Raw genomic sequence first — 21,456 nt, 5'->3', positions numbered from 1 at the left:
GAGATTTTAATGCGCTTTTAACTCGAGCACATTAGCGCCCGGTGGGTATAAAAGCGATGGTTGTGGAGAGAAAAAGCCGTACAATAGTTCTTCAACATGAATCGACTCGTTTGCGCTTTTGGTGTGATATTTGTGGTGGCGGTAAGTAGGATCTTCAGAGCGGTGTTTGAGAAACCCTGACCTTAACATCCTCGTTCATATGGCTAGACGCTGGAGCTTGTGGTGGCCCATCCCGGGAAGGATGTGCTCGGTTGTCATAATGGCACATCGATAACGGTGGACGAATGCTGCGACATACCTATGCTGGCCAACAAGACCGTCATCGAGAAATGTAAAGCGGCACACCCGTTTAAGCCACCGCAAAACACCGACGATAAAGGACCGCGTGGACATCCGGGTGAGGTAAGTCATGCGCGCGCGTGGTTTTTTGACGATCACGTGTCATACGGTCACCGTTTATCGTTTATTTGTAGTGTATCGCTGAGTGTATTATGAAGGGTATGGGTGCGCTCAAGAACGAAAAGGTCGATGGGCCCGCATTTAGGAAGGCGATCGAGCCGGTAGTGAAAGCGAACCCGGCCTTTGCCAAGCTGCTCGACGACACGGTTAAGCAGTGCCATGAAAGCATTAACGTTGACTCGGAATTTACCCGCTACGTGACGAAACCAGTCTGCAAGCCGGATGCGAAAGCGTTCATCAACTGCGTGTACGGCACATTGTTTGAGGTAAAGTGCGATCGTCTGTTCTTGTTAAACATATTTTATCTATAAAACACACTTCTACTTTCTCTACCATTCAGCAATGCCCGACGAATGTGTGGACGCAGAAGGATGGCTGCACGCAGCTGAAGGACAAGATCAAGAAGGGCTGCGCGTACTTTGCGCTGCGCAAGCATGGCGGTCGTCGCATGCGTCCAACCTAAACCTAGCATGATCTAGCATGATCTAAATCGTTTGCGATTGTTTTTTTGTTTGTGCGCTTGTTTGTGTGAATTGTAAAAATTAATAAAACCAAACTACCCCAAAAATTCGGCAAACAACCTCAATTGTTCAATGATTGTCCGTGCAATTGTACTGGGGGGAAAGAAAAACTTGTTAGCTTTAAACCGAAGGTCAGACGTGGAAAAAAGCGTCATAATGCAGTCAACAATTGAATGGTCGAAATTTGAACGATCACAAAGCAATGGCAAGTCATTAGTTGTAGAGAACCATGTATATATAATGTGTCGTATTGGTTCACAACTCAGAATAGAAGCTTCTATTGGCCGAGGAAGTTGCTTGAGTCCCAAACTAGTCCCAGCGCCCGAAACGTCCATCCCGAAACCATGCTATCGTTTGTGTTTGTAGTCTCGATCATCGTTGGTTTGGTAAGAGACACAGTGAGAGTGAGAATTCTTAGATTCACTCTCTGGAGAAGTATAAGCTCTCCTTTTCTCCCCCTTTAGGTTCAAGCGCAACCACCAGCACCGGATGCATCCTGCTTCCAGCCCACGGCAGTCACAGCCGAGGATTGCTGCAAGATCCCGAAACCGATCGACAATGCAATAATGGAGAAGTGTCGGGCTGAGAATCCCAAACCCGGCCAAATGCCCGCCCCAGGCGTTCCCCGTACGGAGGGTTGTGTAAGTGACACCCAAGAGGACCTTCTTTCTTTCGCGTCCTTCTCTGACCTTTTGTATTGTACATCCCCTGCAGTGCATCGTCCAGTGCGCCATGATGGAAACCGGTGGGTTCGTGAACAATGCACTCAACACGGACGCGATCAAGCGTTCGATGGCGAGCACACTGGGGGCGGATCCGAACTTTGGCTCGCTGGTGAACGGTGCCGTCGATACCTGTGCCCGCCAGATCCAGAACGATCCGGCGTACAGCGTCGCACCGATATCTTCCTCGCCCGATCGTGCTGGCTGTAGCTTCATTCCGCAGGGTTTCGTCAATTGTCTGTACACGGCACTGTTTAAGGTAAGTTAGAACGTCTGCAGTGAGATGAAGAAGTTGTGTGAGAGATACTCATATTGATGTTGTTGGTCGTACACAGAGCTGCCCGGCTGCTACCTGGACCGAGAGTAGCGACTGTCAGGCGCTCAAGACCAAGCTGGACAGTGGATGTCCCTTCTTCCTGCTGATGGGACGTGGACCCAGAAACTAAGCGAAGACCACACGAGATGGCACTAATCACAAATTTATCTACCTTTTTGTTCGTTTGTGTGATTTCTCCCCCTCTTTGTTATTCTTCAACTAAATAAACTAAATTGCAATGCAGACATCGCTCCGTTTTTTCTTTGCCGATTCAAATTACGATGCTAACTTTATTACCTAAAAAACGTACTCGTAAGATCTCATCACGCCTTCCGACACCACCCCTCACGGGGCACACAGCAACTCCAACCGATGGCAGTTCTGCTCGTCCTCATAGTTCCAGTTGATCACCTTAAACATGGGCCGGCTCGGTTTCATGTAAAACGTATGGTTCTGATTAATAACGACCTTCGAGAACTTGTTCTGCACGATCGCTTTGGTCGCCGAACGACGCAGCTTATCAACGGGCGTTTCCGTCTGGTTGGCCGTACGCAACCGAGCACCTTGCACGATCGCTCGGCCAAAGATTTTGCGCACCTGACTGTAGCCCAACTGCTCGCAGATGCGCTTCATGTACTCGTCGTCGAACTGGGTCGTCGTGGGGAAGCATTTTGAGTGCCAGATGCCGTAGCTTTGCTCCATCAGCTCACCGTACCCACTAGGGGATTGATGAAAGAGTAAAAAGGGAAATGTTAACTCCAAACGTGACATTCCACAAGACGTAGAAATGTAGTAGAGATTCTTACGCTTCATAAGAGTTCTGCTGCAGTGCGTAACAGTACAGCTCATCCTCTCCATTTGGACAGTCCCGTTCCTTGTCGCACACAAAATCATACGGCACGCAGATGTCGGACTCGCCACACCGGAAGCTCGTGGAGTGGCACCGACAGACGCGTGGATTTTCGTCCGATTTGTCCCAACAGTTGCGCACTCCGTCGCAGATCTTACCCGGGTCCGTAATTCTAAAACAACGAGAGAGAGAGAAAAATAGTAAGGTTCCTCATATCGCGACCTGATCTTACAGTGATCTTACTTCAGATAGGTGTAGCAGGAGCAATCGTGCGGTTCATCGGTCGAGTCTCCACAATCGTTCTTGCGATCGCAGAAGCTAGACTTGTCAATACACCGTTCATTCGCGCAACGTAGTTGATGTGGCAGACAATCTTAAAAAAAGGACATAAAGAGTCAGTGTAATGATGAGATACTGCACACTGACACGATCTACTCACTTCCAGTTTGATTGCGTGCGGCACACATTGCCGGTTCCTCATCCGATCCATCGGAACAGTCTGGCTTGCGATCGCACAGCAACTTCTCACCGACACACTTTCCATAGCGACAACGCTTTCCTCCGCAATGAGGTTCCTCGTACAGCTGATCACCACACTGTTCCTTGTGTAGCACGTTCTGGATCCTATGGTACGATTCTACCAGGCTCGTAACACGCACCACTTCGTTGAATCCGCACAGACCACGCTTGTGCTGGTAGAACCCGACGGGATACCAGCCGGAGCGGTTTGTTTTGCACACGATCACACCTGATCGTGTCGCTTCTGTGAGGAAGAATTAAGATGAGAGGGATCAGTAGAAGTTCTTGAAGTAATCTCTCTCCTTCTCCTTACCTGGTGTGTAACAAGATTCATGATGATAGTAGGGCTGCTTCAGATCCTTATGGTAGCATCGCACCCGTTCCCCTGGACAGTTGGTGGTGTTGAGATGCACCCGCAGCGTTTTCGTTCTTCCGTACTTATCCTGTCCCACCGCAAGACACTCACTGTCCGTTAGGTTTTCACTACAAACAAACAAACCCCAATCCATCAATAATGTTTTATCCAACGGTGAGAGACAGAGAGCGCATCACCACATCCAAGAACTTACTTCTCCGGCACAAACGTCGGCAGCACGTGCCGGCTAAAGCTTAGCTTCGTCGCCAGATGCAGCATCACCGTTTCCGCCTCCGGTATGTAGTGGTAGCAATCGACCCGCACCACCTGCTCGTACGGCCCTTCAATGTGTAGGTACGACTTGGCACCGCCCGCCACCACCGCCAGATACTGATGCCGCAGGTTCACCAACCGTGTACAGCTCCCCGACACAATGATCCAGCTCGCATCGATGATCAGCCCACTGCAGATCATTACCCCATCGAGATAGATGTTCGTATTCCAAGGCCAATCGTAATCATCACCAAAGTTTTCCACCAGCTCAATGTGAGCGTTCTCCTGGAACACGATCTGGGGCATGTGATGGGGCCGGTTGATCGGGTTCAGTGGACGAATATTAACCTGTACCGGGTCTTGCTTGTGGTTGTGCTCAAAGTGTGCAATGTCGTGCTCGGTAGCGTTGATGTGCTGGACGCAGGAGACGCGCAACGCTTGACAGGGAGCATGGAGCGTAAGGTTGACGTAGTGTAGATTGTTTGGATTTGCAAGCAGCCCAACAGGCAGATCGGTCGGTGCGAGTGAGAGCAGTGAGTAGTTCCGATGACCACTAAAAAGAAGCGAAAGATGTATAATTAGTTGGTTCTGGAGTTCGCAACATGATAAAGACTTACGCAAATCCCAAGAACGAGCAGATCTTCTCCACAGCATGTTCCGTCTTTGCCGTGAGGACCGCTCCACACAGTATCTCCCAGGTTCCGTTCGTGTTTTTCGTCACAATGCCCGTGTTGTGGAAAAGGGTGAGATTGTTTGCATCGAAGTACACACGATGTCCATCCGTTAGAGCCACTAAAGCACCAAAGGTTAGTATGACTTCACAAAACAAGGTGTCCACAGCAATACTCACAGCAATCCAGCTCATCTTCATGCATCGGACAGTCTGGATGACCGTTGCAGACCTGCACCCCGGGAATGCAAACCTGGCTGATCCGGCACGCATACTGACCAGCCTGACAGTTCACTGAGGAAACAGAAGAGCTTGTTTTAGCTCGGTTTGATCAAAACTACTGCACCGTAGAAGATCACTTACTACAACCCAGCTCATCCGTTTGATCGAGACAGTCCGTCTTGCCGTCGCAGATCAGGAAATCAAACTTGTCCTTCAGGAAGTCGCGACAGGTACAGTTCAGCTCATCACTGCCATCCTCACAGTCTACGATCCGATCGCACCGGTGAGCCACATTGATCCTCTGGGTGATACTAGAAAAACAGGTTAAAGATAATTTAGACAGTCTTTTTTCAACAGCTAACTCCACCGTAAGTCTTACTTCCTGCAGGAAAACTGCCTATACTGTGCCGTATCATTTGGCAGCATCGTCTGCACCTTCGTGTTCGTGTGCACATTGTGCACCGTCATGCGGAATTGGGCCACTCGCTTGTGTTTCTGCTGCTGCATCACGTCCAACTCCACCAAGAATGGATGGTCGGATGAATCTTCCAGTGGGTCTTCGGACGTGGCTTCCAGTGGCAGTTCCGTAGAGAACACTTCCGTTGGTTCCGTTGTGGCATTCACCACTGAAGTGCCATTCCCAGTGCGTACCTGTCCACGTACCTCTTTGACTGCCTTTTCCAGCGCCTTCCAGATGACTTCCGTTGTGGAGGAGGTGATCGGTGCAATGAATTCGAAGCCTTGCTTAGGACGATCCTGTTCGTGATCGTGAATGGGGAAGATGATCGCAGAGTCGGTTGTTGATGTGAAGGTTGTTGTTGGATCATTTGCAGTGGAAGCTGACTCTGTACTGAGGTCTGTTGTGACCTCCAATGTGGTTGACTCCGGCGAGGTAGAGGCTTCCGTAGGTGCATCTTCTGGAGTACTTGCTGAGGTAGAGCTGTCCTCCGTTGTGCTTTCTTCTACAGTAGATAGCTCAAGTTGAGGTGTGGTAGGGGCAGCTGTACTTGTTGTAGTAGTGATCGGTTCCGTCTGTGCTGTGTTCGTCATGATCATACTCTCCTGCGCTTCTACACTCGCTTCTTCCGGCACGCTTAACGTCGTCGTTTCTTCCGATGTGAACAAAACGGTAGTCTCAGCTTCCGTCGTATCCACATCCAAAGCTCTCTGTGTGGCACTACCACCGTCCTCCTCACTTTCTTCCTCACCTCGCTGCGACATCGATCGTAGCATCTGATCCATCCCACAGCCCGACTCATCCTCACCACCAAGACAGTTAACGTATCCGTTACACTTCTTGCCCGGTGGTAGACAGATCCCTCCACCCCAGATACATCGCATCCCCGGACAGTCAGCCCGCGCAGTACGTGCTGGCAGTGGCGCATTTACCTTCTCCGCAATCCAATCGATAAACAGTGCCACTCGCGTGTAGACACCGGGTTCGTGTGCACGCGCACATCCCTCCCCGTGACTTACCACACCGGCCAGATACCACTCGAACGGGTTCGACTTGCTCTGACACACAAACGGTCCACCGGAATCACCCTGGCACGCATCATGACCGCCGTCTTCTTCTGCAGCACAGATCTGCAGACTGTCACGATCGGATTTGTGCTTGCAGTAGCCTAAGATCGGCACCGAAACCTGCATCAGATGATCGGCTAAAGAAAAGGATTGCGCTGGATTAGAGAAGATGTGTGCGTCCTCCGAGAAGCCAATGATACATACGTGCTCCACCACGCTCCCGCAGTGCACCCCATCCAATGGCGGTGCAGACAGTGCCGGCCTTCGGTCCCCAGATCCAATCCCGATCGTCCGTCGTACGATGGCGCTCCGGCATACAGATCGGACGCACCCATCGATTGTAGTGGAACGGATGCTCTACCCGCATCAGCGCAATATCGTTCGCCATCAACGACGAGCTGTACGCGTGATGAACGATCATGTGCGTGACGCGTGTAATTTGAACCTGCGGCGCAAAGCTCCGCTTGCGCAGCATGCCCGACCGTACCTCGAAGTAGTGCTGGTCGAAGTTGTCACAGCAGTGAGCGGCGGAAATGATCTAAAAGAAGTACACATACAGTGTTTTAATGCCTGTGGCGAATAAGCTCTTGCTCCTCTTACCCAATGTTCATTGTAAATGCTGCCACCACAGTGATACTTCCCATCCCGGAAGATACCGACGATGAAAGGGTACGCTTCCGGATCGGCATGTGATCCTCCAACGATGCGAACACTCTCCACAATTTCACTCTCGTTCGCCTCACGCCTTGTCCGCACATTGATTCGGGCGGCGTGCTGTTCGTGCATCCGACTCGTACCACATCGCACCGCCGGACACTTGACGTGTACGTAAACCCCATTACAAGCTTCACTAAACTCGGGCTGCGATACGGCACTGTTCGCTCGCTGGCTAATGTACGGTCCGGGAAGACTGCCATGCCCGTGGCTCAACAGTGGCTCACGATCGAGTGGCCCGAGCTCCGTCTCGCAAGCTTCCCTTGCCCACTGCGTAGGGTTATGACACACCGGGTACCACTTCCCGCGATAGTTCCGATGCAGCACCCCCGTAGAGTGCGGGACCGAGTACGCCAAATAGTGTCCCAGATCACGCACCAACATCGTACAGTCCTGTTCATCCTTCCTGTTCAGACAGTTATCGAAACCATCGCACTTTTCGAGCAGACTGTAGCACATCGACCCAGATCGGTGAGCCGAACGGTACTCCGCCTCCGTGTGGAAGCAGGAGAAGGAGAACTTTTCACACCCAAAGCATCCCATCTCGTCCATACCGAGCGGACAGTCGGCATAACCATCGCAGAGCTTGCGCTTGGGGAGGCGCGAAACGCAGGAGCACGCACTCTCGTCACTACCATCCATACAGTCCGTCTTGGAGTCACACCAGCTGCTGCGTTTGACGCACTGATGCGAGCTGAAGCACGGTACCGAGCCCCGTCGGCAGTGGTGGCGTCCCTTGGCCCGTGCTGCCAGTGAGCGTCCCGCCGCAAACATCGTGTCTAGATTTTCGTCCAGCTCTTCTTCGGCGTCCTCTGGGTGCGTTTCATTCCCGGCGTGATGTCGCGTCGGCTGCTCCACGTTCTGCATCATGGAGCAGAGGAGGATGGGGCCGGACTGATCGGCCGGCAGCTCCGAGGTACGAGCACCAGCATGATGAAGGTTCTGTATGCTAACGGGCATGTTAATCATAGCTGGAGGGGGAAAAAAACACAAAAATACAGTAAGAACTCTCTGTCTCTCTCTCTTCAGAGTGTGGATGTCACACTAATCACCTTCGGGAATGCGCGGTTGAATGAGTGCATCGATCGCGGGATCATTCAACGGAAGCTTACCTCCGGCACCCGGATGATGATGGTGGTGTTGTTGATGATAAGGCTGTTGCTGGTACGGTGGATACCCCGGCGCGTTCGGATACACGTAAGGAGCACCGGCACCGGCCGGACGAAAGCCGTACGCCGTCGGTTGTGCCCCGACCGGTGGTGCGTTCTGGTAGAAGCAAACCGTATTCGGCACATACCCAGCCCCAAACGCCGAGTTGACAATGATCTGGGAGGAGGCTTTCGTTGCTTCACCCGTGATCGGAATGCCTGGTGAGTGTTGGAATGTTGCCCCAGGGTGTGTTGGCTTCAGGTGCCCATTTCCTGCTGCCGATCGAAGTTGATCGCACAGATTCAGAAAGGGAGCACTTGGACCAACGACCAACGGTTGGTGAGGTGATTGAGGTTGAGCCTGATGCTGCAGATGTTGATGTTGTTGATGGACGACGGCACGCATCGGACTGGGGGTCGTGTCGTGATGCATTTCCTCCCGATTGCGCGATCGTGACATGACAAACTCGTTGATGTTTTCCGGTGGACTCATCACAAGATCCTCGTGGAATGGGTGTGGCTGAAGCATCTGTGCTAGTTGCAGTTGATGTACAACATCGTGGAGATTGCGAGCCGCTTGCAGTGGGCTTTTGGTTGTTGTTCGTCGCTTACTCGTTGGCTGGGTGGATGGCTTCACGGTGGCAGGAGACGTGGAAGTGGAGTCGATTTCGAACTCAAACAGCTCACGACGCTCTGTAGTCCACTCGGTGGTGGACGCGTCCTCTCCGCTCAGTCTCATATGATCGAACAGATCATCCAAACTCCGTATGGAGCTGTTCTCGATCGGTTTATGCAGGCTCGGATCAAACACCGGTAACATGGGAGTGGTGGTGATCATCTCATCCTCCGCACTCGTCCTTAGCTTCTCCTTGGGGATGGCCTGTGTAATGTTCATCTTATTCACAAGCTGCTCAACAGTCGTTATCTTGGGATCGTTTTTCGGAGCGTGCATCTCCGGCCGGTAGCTTGTACTTCGCTCCGTACTACTGTAGTACATCTCCTCATACTGTGGCGTCGTCTTCTCTTTGGCTGGGCCCATCTCACTAAACCCCTGCAGCAGGTTCGCCATCTCGAGAAAGCGTGCATTCACCTCCTCCGACAGACGTTGCAGCTTTTCGTAGATCTGATCGCACAGCTTCCCGTTCGGTGCTTCCTTGCGACACCGGTTGTACTCCTTCTCCAGCCGCTGGTAGTCTTTCTGTGCACTGCGCTTTGCACGCTCCAGGTCGTCGAGCGAGATGTCGGCGTGGCGTCGCTTGCGTGGCGCTCGGGGGGACTCAGAACCGACCAGTATGCCACGATAATCGATCGGCACTGTGCCGAGATCGAACTCACGCTGTACGCGCTTTCGCACACCGTACGTAATCTCACCGGAACGATCGTCTCCGCGGGAGATACGGTTCGGGACGGGTTCTGCTCCAAAGGCTTCTCGGCGCGAGCGGTGACGTTGGAGCAGTGGATCGAGATCGTTTAACAGTTCGAGCAATTCCAGTGATCCCATCAGGATGTCATGTGCTTCCGCTTTGAAGTACGTTTCGCGGATGGTTTCCAGCTCTTCGGGGCTTTGTACTTCGATAGGTTCTAGCTCAATCAGGTTAGATGGTTGTTGGAAGAGAGCTAACAGGAGGAAGGTGTATTAAAAATGACATACTAGTCGATCACCTCTTGATCTACTATCACGTACCTGAAGCGGGTATGGTTAGGTAGAAACCGAACGCGATCGCAGCCATCACGATCACTCCACCGATCGCCGTCATCATCAGGCAGAGCCAGTTCGTCCTGCCAGCACCCACCAATTGCTGCATTCTCGTCGAATTGGTCGTTGCCAACTCTTCTGCCGTGTTGGAAAGGAAGGAAAGCCAAGAAGGTAAGACCCCGTTTCGTGCACGACCTCCAATCCTCCACCCGAACTAGGTTATGTTATGTCAATCGGTTTAAAAAGCCCAATAATTGTTTATACACCGGGACAGGCGCGGGTCCGATGATAGTTCCGCTTACGTACGAGTAATTGGACGCACTGTTGACAAACTTTTGAGCCGAGCGTGCCCAAACCTCCCCACCCGTTGCCCTCTCTCTCCCTTTTTCATTCATATCACCTGGTGGATGGACGGACCGCAGTCCGTTTGTTTACTTGTTCACATTTTGGGGGTATGTTGAAAGTTTCAAAGTAAATCGTTCAAAGGGGAGGGAAAATGTATAGATTTCTTATGCATTCTATTTTTTGCTTATGCGTGTGGACCGTCTCCTGAGCAATTGAGGACAAGAAAGCTTTATGTGTGTGTGTGTGTGTTTTTTTAAAATCAATTGCTTTGGCAGTTTGTTTTCGAAACGTTGGAAAAAACATGCAGCCATATGTAGGACACGCAATGCGTCGTTGGCACTTACCATCTAGCACAGTTTGATCGTGATCCGCCATATTTGATTGAAGGAAACGGCTTGCTGTGTGTACTGTACAACAGAGAGATAGTGTGTTGTAGAGATAGTAGGCACTGACCAGCTTTAACGCATAATATCACTTATAACGAACACTTTTCACGCTAATGAATTGATTGATGTGAAACGGACTTCGTTTGATAGGAGAAGAAATTGCACCCAAAAATCGATATAAATCCACTAATTGTTGAATATTAACTGTTAAGCTAATTGTTGCTTATTACACTGCGTGGCACACGGGTGAACTCAATTTCCGTACCGCTTTTTGCCTTCACTGAACCGTGTTTGTTGCTGGACTGTGTGTTCAGCCACGACCGCTGCTACCGCACTACTGCTGACCGGTGATCGATCGCGCTGGCTTTTTCGTGGCGGTGCATTTTGCTTGCGGCGGCGGTTTTCAGCTGTATCAGCTGGTTTTTGGCACAAGCGTTTGGGGACCGGGGTGAACCGTTGGAGGAGCGCAACACAACAAATCACACAGTTGCTATAAAACGTTTGATCGCTTGTTCGCTCTAAAGCAGCGTTTAAGGGAGAGGAAGGAAAATTTAGTTATTCATTTGTTGGGAACAAGGGATTCGATACAACCAGTTACTGCAAGGGAAACGGCCCCTAAACGGTTCTCGATTCGTTATGGAACCAGAAAAGACGATTCAAAACGTTCCGGAACTGAAATAAGTTCAAGAATAACTCTTGTTCGGTTTTTATCCAGAATCTATTCCAGGACCAGTACGGGTTTAGCAACAGTTCTAGGATCAGTTTGGTTTCAGTATCGATTCCAAGACGGGTTGAACGGGTTCGTGCTCGATTCCTGGACTGGTATGGGTTTAGTATCAGTTCCAGGATTGGTATAGGTGCTTGATCAGTTTCAGGAACAGTATGGGTTCGTAATCGGTTCTTGTATCGGTATGGATTCGTGATTAGTTCCACGATTCGGTCAAGGTTCGTGATCGGTTCCAGGTCTGGTATGGTTTCAATATCAGTTTCAGGACCGTTTCAGGTTCAGTAACAGTTCAAGAACCAGAATATAGGTTCGTAGTTGGTTTCAGGACCGGTAAAGGCTTGTGATTAGCTCCAGGACCGTTATGGATGCAGCATCTGTTTCGGAACCGGTATGTTCTCAGTATCAGGTCCAGGACCGGTATGAGTTTACTAACAGTTCCAGGACTGGTATAGGTTTGTGATCGGTTCCAGGACCGTTGCGGCTTCAGTAAAAGTTCCCGTATCGTTGCTACTTCAGTAATAGTTCCAGGATCGATATAGGTTCTTGATCGATGCCAGCACCAGTGAAGGCTCGTAATTAGTTCCTATAGATTTAGTTTCAGTTCCAGGATCAGTATAGGTTCTTGATAGGTTTCAGGAGCGGCATGGGTTCGTAATCGGTTTAAGGTTCCGTTGCAGGCTCAGTAACAGTTCCAAAACCAATGTAGGTTCGTGATTGGTTAAAAGACCGGTATGGGTTGGATATTAGTTCCAGGACCGTTATGGGTTCAGTATCTTCAGTATCAGTTCCCGCACCGTTGTAACTTTAGTAATAGTTCCAGGATCGATGTAGGTTCTTGATCGGTTCTAGCACCGGTAAAGGCTCGTAATTAGTCCTTGAATCGTTATAGGTTTAGTATCAGTTCGAGGATCAGTATAGATGCTTGATCAGTTATAGGTTCCAGGTTCCGACGCAGGTTCAGTAACAGTTCCAGAACCAATATAGGTTCGTGATTGGTTAAAGGTCCGGTATGGGTTCGTGATTAGTTTCAAGACCGTTATGGGTTCAGTATCAGTTCCTGGTTCGGTATATGATCATTATCAATGCTAAGAACGGTAGAGGTTCAGTATCAGTTCCAGGACCTGTATGCGTTCAACATCAGTTCCAGGGTCGTTATGGGTTCGTGATCGGTCCCTTGATTCTTATGGATTCAGTATGAATTCCAGGACCGATCCGTGATTCGTGATTAGTTCCAGTACTGTTATTGGTTCAGCTATAGGTCCATTAAGAACTCAATATTAGTTCCTGAACCTGAACCCACAAAAAACCCCTTCTCAGCGTAATTGAGCGGACAAATTGTGATATGAGAAATTTAAAAACCAACAAAAAAAGAAAGCAATAACATGTTACACGCAGTTTAAAGTATTTTGTTTTTCAATATGTGTATTTTTTTTCTTCTCTCTTGTTTCATTATTATGTTCAATTCATTTATTAGTGTGTTGTGTGTCTGTGGTTGTGGCTGTTTTTTTCTTCTCTCTCTCTCCCTCTCTCTCCCATTGTTACGGCCAGTAATCACTTCCTATCACCCGAACCTGCTGGACAACACGGTTGCCCAAGTTTCCTTTCCATCCATTTCAAGTGTATAAGTGTGTTTGTGTTGTTTTTATCATTTTATCTGTGTGGTTGTGTGTGACTCTGTATTGTTTTCTCTTTCTCATCTTTCTTTTAGCTCAATTTCCAGCTCCGTTGTTTTTTTCTTCTTCCTTGGAAGTGGTAATCTATCAAAGTACACAATGACACAATGACGCAAGAGAGACAGAGATAGTAGGAGCGAGTTTAGAGAGGGGGAGTAGAGTGTGAAAAAGTTACAAGTTGGCTTAGTTGTGTTTGTACCCTCCCCTTCACCTTCTGCTCCACAGTTTGTTGATGATTTTCGCTTGCCTGCTTCGATCATTTTGCATTTAAATCGATCAATAGTTGGGATGAGTTTACTTTTTCCTCTAATGTAGTTTTGTATGTGTGTGTGTTTGTGTGTGTTTTCTTTTTAATAATTTGCTAAGCTGTGTATCGTTAAGTTCTAATGGGTAAATGGGGAGCAGTGGGGGTTTGGTAGGGAAGGTTTGTGTTTCCCTCTCATTTGGGTTTGCCATTTTGTTTTTGTTTGTTTTGCTTTGTTTTTTCATTTACTCTTTCTCACCTCTTTTCACTAATAGTTAGATGCTTGGGTTTTGTTTTTAATGCGTTTTTATTGGTGTATGTGTGTATGTAGTATGGTTTTGTGTCACTGTGTGAGAGAAAATGTATGTTTTTTTTCTGTTTGTATGTGTGTGTGTTTTTCTTCATCTTCTTCTACCTTTCTGTGTTGTGTTCACTTACGCTTGAATTTTCGTTAGTAATAGTAGGTTACTTTCATGTTTTGTACACTTTTGATTAATTTTCTTTTGGGTTTGTTTTGTTTCTTTTTCGTCTTCTCATCCTTCTTCTCCTTCTTCTTCATGTTGTATTTAAAATTTAGTATCATTAAATGTAACATATTCCATTTCGTGTATGTGTGTGTGTGGGTGTGTTTTCTTCTTTCTTTGCTTATCCTTTTGCTCTACACTGTTTTTAGTTTGACTTTTCCTCCCCTTTTTTTACTGTTCTAACCCAACTTTCACGCGTTCACTTTTCCCTTACTTTCCAATCACTTTTCCATTTTTTACCGTCGGTGTCGGTACACCACCCTATTTCCCCACTCACATCCCCCTCTATGATCTAAAGCTTAGCAATTAAACAAACGCCTTCCCAGCCTTTCCTAAATAAACATTTTACATTGTTCTTGCTTCTCCTCTTCATCGTGTGTGAGGGGTTTTGTCTAGGATGCGCCACATTCTTACTTCCTTTCTTTCTGTTTCCACTCAAACTTGTTTTACATTCAGCACACACACACACACACACGCACACACGGTAATAATGCGGGGGGTAGGAAGAAAACTAAATAAAACAAAAAAAAAACAAGAATGAAAACCCTTTTTCCTTGCTTAAAAAACGAAACACGCACGCAGGCGTGACGCACGTGACGCTGGTAGGCATTACATACATACAGATTTGTTTTGCTTTATAATATTTATATTTATATATTTGTAGCTTTACGTTCTAATGGAGTTTTGTGTTCGCTCTAGTTACAGTACAAAATAGAAAACAGAATATAATACACGAGAAAAGCGCAGGAGATAAGTTATGGTAGTTGATAAAAATAATAATAAATAAACCGCGCTCGTACTAGAGAATGCAGAGAGAGATAGAGAGAGAGAAAGAGGTTAGAGAAAGAGAGTGATAGAGAGAAACGTACAGAGAGAGATATAAGGGAGAGCCAAGCAAAAACTTAACGAGCTGAAGGTGCAAACCACAATTTCTAGTAAATAAATAATTCTTCTTATATTACATGACCAACCATAAAGGAGAGTGTTAACCGAAAAAAAACAAACGCAAAATATAAAAGGCCACACACACACAAACACACACACACACACACATAAAAGGCGAGGCGTTTATATTAATTTAACTGTACAATAGAACTCCCGTTTCCCACTGTTTTTGTTGAGAAAGTTTAAGTTCTTGCTTCGCCAATGTGTTGTTAGTGTGGCTTGTTTGGGGTGTGTGTGTGTGTGTTCCTACCATAACAGGGCATGACTTTAGTTAGGATGTGAATTAAAATAAATCACAACTTAATGGAACAAAACATACAAAAAAACTCCTTTAAACGAGGATAAAAACGAACAACGTGCTCGTGATGAAACCTCTTTTTTGAAGGTTAGTTAGTGCTGGTTTTGCTTGCAATTTTCCCCTCCATTGGCTCTTTTTTCTCTCTCTTTCTCTCTATCTCCCTCGCTTCCTCCCCCTCTCTCTCTCTTCTCTCTCTTCTTCCTTTTAAACCCCATTTTGTTTGCTACACTAGAAGGACACGAGCCGTACACACATCCTTCCCCTGTGGAACCTTCCCACACTTCCAAACGGAAAAGCGATGCTGACCAGCTGCGTGACAATGCGAGTACCTGATACGATAGATGCTGTGTGTGTGTGTGTTTTTGTGTCTTCGTGCAAGACCCGTTTTGCAATCAATTGCTAGTTTGTTGGTTTCCTCTCCCCCCTCTCCCCGCGGTGAAAGCTGTACATACTAAAACTAAAAACCCTGGCCACTTAAAAAATCTTGGGGAGAGGGGAGGGCCTTCTTATCAGGCCGCGCTACACGATTAAACAAACAACAAAACCGGGAACTAGCACAACAGAAGACCGACCGACCCACACTCACACGCTGTGTGTGTGCCGCTGGGCAGAGAGTAATGGGGAGACATGTCCATTTAGTGGGGAAGAAATAGGAAACGGAAAATGCCCGCCCGCCCGCGTCTGTACTGTATTATCGACTACGCTAACTCTATGGTTTCCTATCTCTCTCTCTCTGCCTTCTGTTCCCATTTTCAAATGTTTTTTTCCCCTTTTATCATACTCTCTTTCCCTCTTTCTCTCTCTCTGTGTGTTCAAATTCCACTTTCTAAAACGTTGTGATGGTCCTTAGTGTGTGTGTTTGTGTTTGTTGTGTTTAGTGTTGTCAATTGGGGCGAACTTAGTCGAACAGTGCGGCCAGAATGTCGTCGCTGTTGGCGTTGTTGCTGGAACCGCTTGACGGGGGCGTGTTCAGATCCGGCGGATCGAGATAGGAGAGCAATTCCATCGGATCGACAATGCCGTTGTCCGGTAGTAGCTGTTGAAGTGTAAAAACTCTTATTAGTCTCCTGTCCCAGGACACACTTCGCATCTACGCTGAGTGAGACTACTTACGTTAAGATCGTTGCCTCCTTCACCCTCAATGACGGCGGCCGGATCGAAGTTGAGATCTGCCGGCAGATCGACATCGGTAAGACCGGCCAGCGCATTTTGATGGCTTTGCTGCTGCTGCTGCTGCTGCTGGCCCATCATCGAGCCCATTGAGAGGAGATTTTGCTGCTGCTGCTGCTGCTGTTGCTGCATCATGCTCTGGGGCGAGTTCATCATGTTCTGCGGTGAGTTCATGAGACTTTGCGGTGAGTTCATGATGTTCGCGGCAGGGTTGTTGGGCCCAAGGCCAAGATGCTGCTGCTGCTGCTGAGGTGAATGTAGCTGCTGCATGCTGTTGCCATGCCCGGCATGGCCGGGGCTGTGGCTCATGTTGCCGTTCACGGTACTGCTGCTGCCGCCGTTTGGTTGCCCGTTCGCGTTGCCGCCACTGTTGCTGCCGGTGGACTGTTGCTGCGGGTTGGAGGTGTTGTTGATGTCGTTCGCCGGCGGTACGCTTGGCGGTCCGCCCGGCGTCATCGGATGGCCGGACGAGTTGCCACCGCCCGGCGTGTGCGGTGTGTGCGGTGTGTGGGGCATCTGTAACAGCAAAACACCAAGCGGAACATTGTACTCGGTTGCAAGGCGCGCGAGGGAATGCAAACACACGATACTTACCTGATCGTTCAGTGATTTCTCCATCGCGTTCAGCGGATCGAGCGAGTTGACCGAATCGCTCAGATGTGCCAAAGGATTGCCGGCGTGGAATTCACCACCATTGCCACCGCCGCCACCGCCACCCGGTGTTCCGGGGCCGTTATTGTTACCGACGCTTCCAGGGCCGCCGGCCGATCCGGGGTTCGTGCCCGGTTCTTGCTTGATGATCGCATTGCCGTACGAATCGTACTGGGGCGTTCGGTTGTAGCTGTCGAAAAACACAAACAAACGATTGATAAGCATCAAAATGGCCAGCTTTCCACTTCACAAAATACTTACTTGGAACCCATCATGCTGCCGCTAGCGATCGAGCTCATGTCCGGGCTCATGTAGGGGCTCATTGCGTTCATGTTGTCCCAGGTCGGGAGCGAGGTGGATCCAGGTGACATCACCTTGTTGAAGTGCTTCGCGTCGACACCGTCCGGGTCCGGTTTGATCACGGGCAGGCCGGGTGTGCCAGCGCCGCGCGCATTGCCGCCACTCGGTTCCGATGGTACGGGCGGTTGCTGTTGCTGCTGGTGCTGCTGCTGCTGCATCGGTGGTGGTTGTTGTTGTTGATGCTGCTGTGGATGTTGTTGCTGCTGCTGCTGCTGCTGCTGCGACGGTTGTTGAGGGTTGAGACTGCCTCCAATGTTGGGATTATTGACACTGCCCGGTGGTTTGACCGCTCGCCAGTTCGCTTGCGCATCGATGATCACCTCCTCCGTGTCCATGCCGTTCGGCGTGTTGGAGGAGTTGAGCGTGTTCAGTATCGCCCACATGTACTGATCGATCTCGAGCCCTTCCGTTAGAGCCGGTTTACTGTATTGGGAGAAACGAATTGTTAAACAATGATCATACAGGCCTCACAGTCAGCTCCAAAATCTGCCCTTACCTGCACACCGGACACCGCCAGTTGCCACGCTCGCAGTTCAGCGCCAGATAGGCCTCCAGATCGAAGCACTGGATGTGCTTGCAGTCATGGCCGCGCGCTGGCAACGTTATCCGCTTGGTGGTTAGTGTACACTTGAGTGATACCTAGGAAAGGAAAGCAAAACAAACGCTTAATGTCGTGCATCGATCGATTGAATAAACAATCTCCTTACCTTTGCAGACGTTGCCGACGCGTCCGCCGCAAGCGGATCCTTGTCAGGGCCGCCGCCCAGCGGTTGGTTCGGGTTCGTTGTGTGATTGACGGCAAAGGTGCGCTTGATTTTGGCCACCGCATGCTCCGCGGACAGGAGGTTACGCTTCAGCAGCGTGTGCAGCACATGGTTTACCGACGGCCGATGCACCAGCTGTAGCACGAACAGATGGGACTGTAGCAAAAGGGGGAAAGAATTGACATTAGAATTTGCCTCGATTTTGCCTACAAAACAGTGGGAAACCACTTACACAGCAGCAGGTGCTGACGGTGATTTGGATCGTGTTGCGGCCCGGCTGGCAGACCTGCTTCAGGTAGAGCGGCCGGTGCGTGTTCTTGTTGTCGCCCCGGTCGATTTCGAGCGGCGTCGAGTTGGCCGACACCTGCACGCTCGCCGGCCAGTTCGTGTTCATCTGCCGGTCCTCGTGGTGGAAACACTTCAGCTGCAGCTCGAGATCCGGCCGGCACATGAGCGTGTTGTAGACGGTGGACTTTAGCTGAAACACGTGGTTGCTGACCGCGAGATTGTGCTCGAGCCGGAACGGTGGCAGCAGTATGCCGTCTCGCACCGGGAATGTCAACCGCAGTTCTTCATCTTCTGAGAGAAAGAGAAACGTGATGTTAGAAGGATGCCTCTTGTGGGGGGCAGGGAAACCGGTGATTCTGCGATACTTACTCTGCGGCAGGTTGTTTGGCTTCACGTCCGGATTGGGGCTGATGTAGGGCGTCATGGAAGAGGCGGGCGTTAGCGGTGGCGTAGGATTACCCGGCACCGGACTGTGCTGGAAGTTCATGCGAATGTCCGGCTGGTAGCCCTGCATGTTCTGGTAGCCCGTGTTGTAATACTGCTGCTGTTGCTGTTGCGTCTGCTGCTGCTGGTGCTGCTGGTGCTGGGGATGATGCTGTTGCTGCTGCTGTTGCTGCTGCTGCTGTTGCTGCTGCTGCTGGTGCTGCTGCTGCTGGTGGCCCATCAGCGCTCCAGGGCCTACGGGTGCTCCTACCGGTCCAACGCCCGGTCCACCGTACGGTGGCGTGTTCTGTCGCTGCTGCATCATCGGCGGTCCGCCGCGATAGTTCATCGGACCCATCGGCCCATGATGCCGCCCGTACCCGGCGCTGGCCTGCATCGGCAAGGGAACGCCGGCGGCTGCTGCAGCGGCTGCCGCTGCCGCCGCCTGATGCGGCGGGAAGGGTCCACCCGCGCCCGGCATACCCTGCCCCTGGCCCATCCCGTACATCGACCGCTTCTGGGCCATCTGCATCTGGGGGTTCGGGTAGGGGGCCATCCTTCGCGGGTGCTGCGGGTACCCGTTCGCCATGCCCTGCATCTTCGACATCGGCGACATCTGGTTCATCTGGCTGAGCGGGTTCATGCCGCCCATCTGGGCCGCCGCCATCCCGTTCATACCGCCCGCACCGCCCAGCCCCATCTGGCCACCGCCGCCACCGCCGCCTCCGCCCATACCCATGCCCATGTTCATCATCTGCGCCATCGGGTTCATCTGCTGATGGTGCCGGCCGTATCCACCGCCCGCACCGCCACCAGTGCCACCGCCACCGCCGCCCATCTGGCCCATGCCGGGCACCATGCCACCGGTCGCACCGCCGCCACCCATCTGACCCATCGGTCCCATGCCGCCGGCGCCACCGACACCACCTCCGGCGCCTCCGCCTCCACCGCCGCCACCACCCATCTGGTTCATGCCGTTCATCTGGCCACCCATGCCGCCCATTTGGTTCATGCCGTTCATCTGATTCCACGACGACTGCGAATGCATCGCCATGTTATTCATCTAAAAAAAAATGGGGGGGAAAGGGTAGAACCGGTTAGTGTGATTGTGGGTTGATTGTCATGCTGATGCACACATACCTGTGGATTGTAGCCGACGTCCATGTTGCCCTGCTGCCCGCCGGCCGCTGCCACCATACTTTGACTGTTGAAACCTGTTGGCGCACCGGCAGCTGCTCGTCCACCGGCTGTCGCTCCAGCTGCCGATCGCTGCTGCTGCTGCTGTTGTTGTGGTTGTTGCTGTTGGCCCGCAGCTGCCTGTTTAGCGTATCCTTTCTGGAGCTGCTGCTGCTGCTTCACGTCCAAATAGCCGGCCGCCGCTTCCGGGTGCAGCACTCCCCGATGGTAATCTGCTGATAGAGGCGAGAGCAGTTGTGATCTGAGCATCAATTACAAGCTGTCAACACAAACACTGCCAAGCACAGAGCGCTACTACGTAGTGTGGATTGCATAGCTTAAGGCGCTTTGTGATGGGCGGAGTTACCCTTGTGTTTTTTCGAAATTAATAACGAATTCATACCGTGATGAGGATTCTGCAACTGTTGATAGCTTTGCTGCTGTTGTTGCTGATGGTGATGGTGGGGGTGCTGCTGCTGCTGCTGCTGCTGTATGTCGGGATAGCCTCCAATGTAAGGAGATCGACGATCACCCAATGTTGGAGCCCCTAGGGAGCCCCCCTGGGCACTCATATCTCAGCCATTGCTGTAAGCAAAAGGAAAGGAAAGCGCGTTAGAAACGAACGGTCACGCACTGACGTCACGACAGAGAACACAAAACGGTAAAAGGGGATTTATAAAACGTCAAGGAGCGATGATGACGTCATGGCAGGCGAGATAAACACGCTTACGTTGCTCGATCTTTGCCGTATTGGAAGCTAATTTTAGTCGTGGGTGCAAGGATAGCGTCCGGATGGAATTGAATTGAAAAAAGGGATGCCTCCAAGTGTGGGAAGCAGGCGCAATAGACGAATGGAACGGAGTGTTTGATTGAGTGAGGAGATTCGCCCACAACGTCGCCCACAAAAGGACACACAGCTCGTGGGCGGATGAGCTGAGAGCGGGATAACGCATGGAAAGGAAGCGACTTTTGAGGCGTAATTCCTACGTCCTTATTCTGTGCTCAACCTGCTTGCTGTAAGTAGATGAGCGTCATACGCGTGGGATTGTGGTGAAAATTTCCAGTGGATGGAATTTTCCTATAGATTGTAAAATATCAACCAACACACAGACTCCAAATTGAAATATCATCCCCTCTCCCTTTCTTGCCCATAACCCCCCCCACCCTCCCCTCCCCAAGGGAAAAGAACGGTACTTATTCCAATTGCTCCTGGCCAGCAGCAGAACGAGAAACAGACAGCATAAACAACTTCCCATGTCTATTAATACTTCCCACTGCTGCCAGTCGCGTAGTAAGCGAAACCGCGCGATCGCGTACTTGAGTCCCCGACTTCCCCTCCCTGCCCTTTAACCACATTCCCTTCCCCTTCCCAAAGCAGGTGGCAAGAATCAGCGGAAAAATACGTTTCTCCCGCAAAACCCCCGCTGCCCACATCCTTTCGTAGCATTTATATGCATTTCCCCCTCCCCCACCCCTCTGTGTGCTGGAGCGGA

The 21,456-nt window shown here is 50.4% G+C and overlaps 4 protein-coding genes across 7 annotated transcripts in view; 2 read left to right on the top strand and 2 right to left on the bottom strand.

Annotated features, from left to right (window-relative positions):
* The first annotated feature begins 55 nt into the window (after positions 1-55).
* Positions 56-1,045, top strand: LOC3292264 (general odorant-binding protein 67). The gene is made up of 4 exons (XM_560792.5): positions 56-141; positions 208-402; positions 474-725; positions 800-1,045. Exons 1-4 carry the CDS (start codon positions 97-99, stop codon positions 920-922), a joined length of 615 nt encoding a protein of 204 aa, XP_560792.5. The 5' UTR covers positions 56-96; the 3' UTR covers positions 923-1,045.
* Positions 1,046-1,235: 190 nt separating this feature from the next.
* On the top strand, positions 1,236-2,263 carry LOC3290340 (general odorant-binding protein 67-like). Its single transcript, XM_564945.2, has 4 exons — positions 1,236-1,366; positions 1,445-1,621; positions 1,695-1,961; positions 2,038-2,263. Exons 1-4 carry the CDS (start codon positions 1,325-1,327, stop codon positions 2,146-2,148), a joined length of 597 nt encoding a protein of 198 aa, XP_564945.2. The 5' UTR covers positions 1,236-1,324; the 3' UTR covers positions 2,149-2,263.
* A 47-nt stretch (positions 2,264-2,310) lies between these two features.
* Positions 2,311-11,054, bottom strand: LOC1269883 (serine protease nudel). Of its 2 annotated transcripts, none has more exons than XM_061646735.1 (15): positions 10,679-11,054; positions 9,978-10,127; positions 8,198-9,910; positions 7,032-8,116; positions 6,636-6,969; positions 5,287-6,568; positions 5,049-5,218; positions 4,866-4,979; positions 4,633-4,807; positions 3,957-4,568; positions 3,701-3,870; positions 3,308-3,631; positions 3,112-3,241; positions 2,825-3,040; positions 2,311-2,736 (listed from the first exon to the last, which is right to left on the bottom strand). In XM_061646735.1, the coding sequence occupies exons 1-15, from the start codon at positions 10,707-10,709 to the stop codon at positions 2,364-2,366; spliced, it is 6,879 nt and encodes a 2,292-aa protein (XP_061502719.1). In that variant the 5' UTR covers positions 10,710-11,054; the 3' UTR covers positions 2,311-2,363. The 2 variants fall into 2 exon arrangements, with proteins under 2 accessions (XP_061502719.1, XP_308537.5); XM_308537.5 differs by having other exon boundaries at positions 8,258-9,910.
* Positions 11,055-12,851: 1,797 nt separating this feature from the next.
* LOC1269884 (uncharacterized) overlaps positions 12,852-21,456 on the bottom strand; it is a 102,075-nt gene continuing 93,470 nt past the window's right edge. Inside the window, exons 3-12 of one of the 3 annotated variants that reach the window (XM_061663753.1) lie at positions 20,367-20,548; positions 19,928-20,199; positions 18,734-19,850; positions 18,309-18,655; positions 18,020-18,232; positions 17,809-17,951; positions 17,214-17,735; positions 16,896-17,142; positions 16,245-16,817; positions 12,852-16,167 (exon numbers count right to left, since the gene is read on the bottom strand). In XM_061663753.1, the coding sequence (XP_061519737.1) occupies positions 16,030-16,167; positions 16,245-16,817; positions 16,896-17,142; positions 17,214-17,735; positions 17,809-17,951; positions 18,020-18,232; positions 18,309-18,655; positions 18,734-19,850; positions 19,928-20,199; positions 20,367-20,535 (3,741 nt within the window). In that variant the 5' untranslated portion in view covers positions 20,536-20,548 and the 3' untranslated portion in view covers positions 12,852-16,029. The remainder of the gene's footprint in view (positions 16,168-16,244; positions 16,818-16,895; positions 17,143-17,213; positions 17,736-17,808; positions 17,952-18,019; positions 18,233-18,308; positions 18,656-18,733; positions 19,851-19,927; positions 20,200-20,366; positions 20,549-21,456) is intronic. The other 2 variants (XM_061663755.1, XM_061663754.1) reach the window with 2 other exon arrangements.

This window comes from Anopheles gambiae, chromosome 2 (genome assembly GCF_943734735.2).
Source record: "Anopheles gambiae chromosome 2, idAnoGambNW_F1_1, whole genome shotgun sequence".
NCBI lineage: Eukaryota > Metazoa > Arthropoda > Insecta > Diptera > Culicidae > Anopheles > Anopheles gambiae.
The sequence above is the reverse complement of the archived record's forward strand: the minus strand, read 5'-3'. Positions and strand labels throughout refer to the sequence as shown.

Coding starts and splice junctions, on each gene's coding strand:
- LOC3292264 (XM_560792.5), top strand. CDS start 97: ATGAATCGACTCGTTTGCGCTTTTGGTGTGATATTTGTGGTGGCG. Junction 142..207: donor GTGTGATATTTGTGGTGGCG/GTAAGTAGGATC, acceptor TCATATGGCTAG/ACGCTGGAGCTTGTGGTGGC. Junction 726..799: donor TGTACGGCACATTGTTTGAG/GTAAAGTGCGAT, acceptor TCTACCATTCAG/CAATGCCCGACGAATGTGTG.
- LOC3290340 (XM_564945.2), top strand. CDS start 1,325: ATGCTATCGTTTGTGTTTGTAGTCTCGATCATCGTTGGTTTG. Junction 1,367..1,444: donor TCTCGATCATCGTTGGTTTG/GTAAGAGACACA, acceptor CTCCCCCTTTAG/GTTCAAGCGCAACCACCAGC. Junction 1,962..2,037: donor TGTACACGGCACTGTTTAAG/GTAAGTTAGAAC, acceptor GGTCGTACACAG/AGCTGCCCGGCTGCTACCTG.
- LOC1269883 (XM_061646735.1), bottom strand. CDS start 10,709: ATGGCGGATCACGATCAAACTGTGCTAGATG. Junction 9,911..9,977: donor CCTAACCATACCCGCTTCAG/GTACGTGATAGT, acceptor TCCTCCTGTTAG/CTCTCTTCCAACAACCATCT. Junction 3,632..3,700: donor TGAATCTTGTTACACACCAG/GTAAGGAGAAGG, acceptor TCTTCCTCACAG/AAGCGACACGATCAGGTGTG.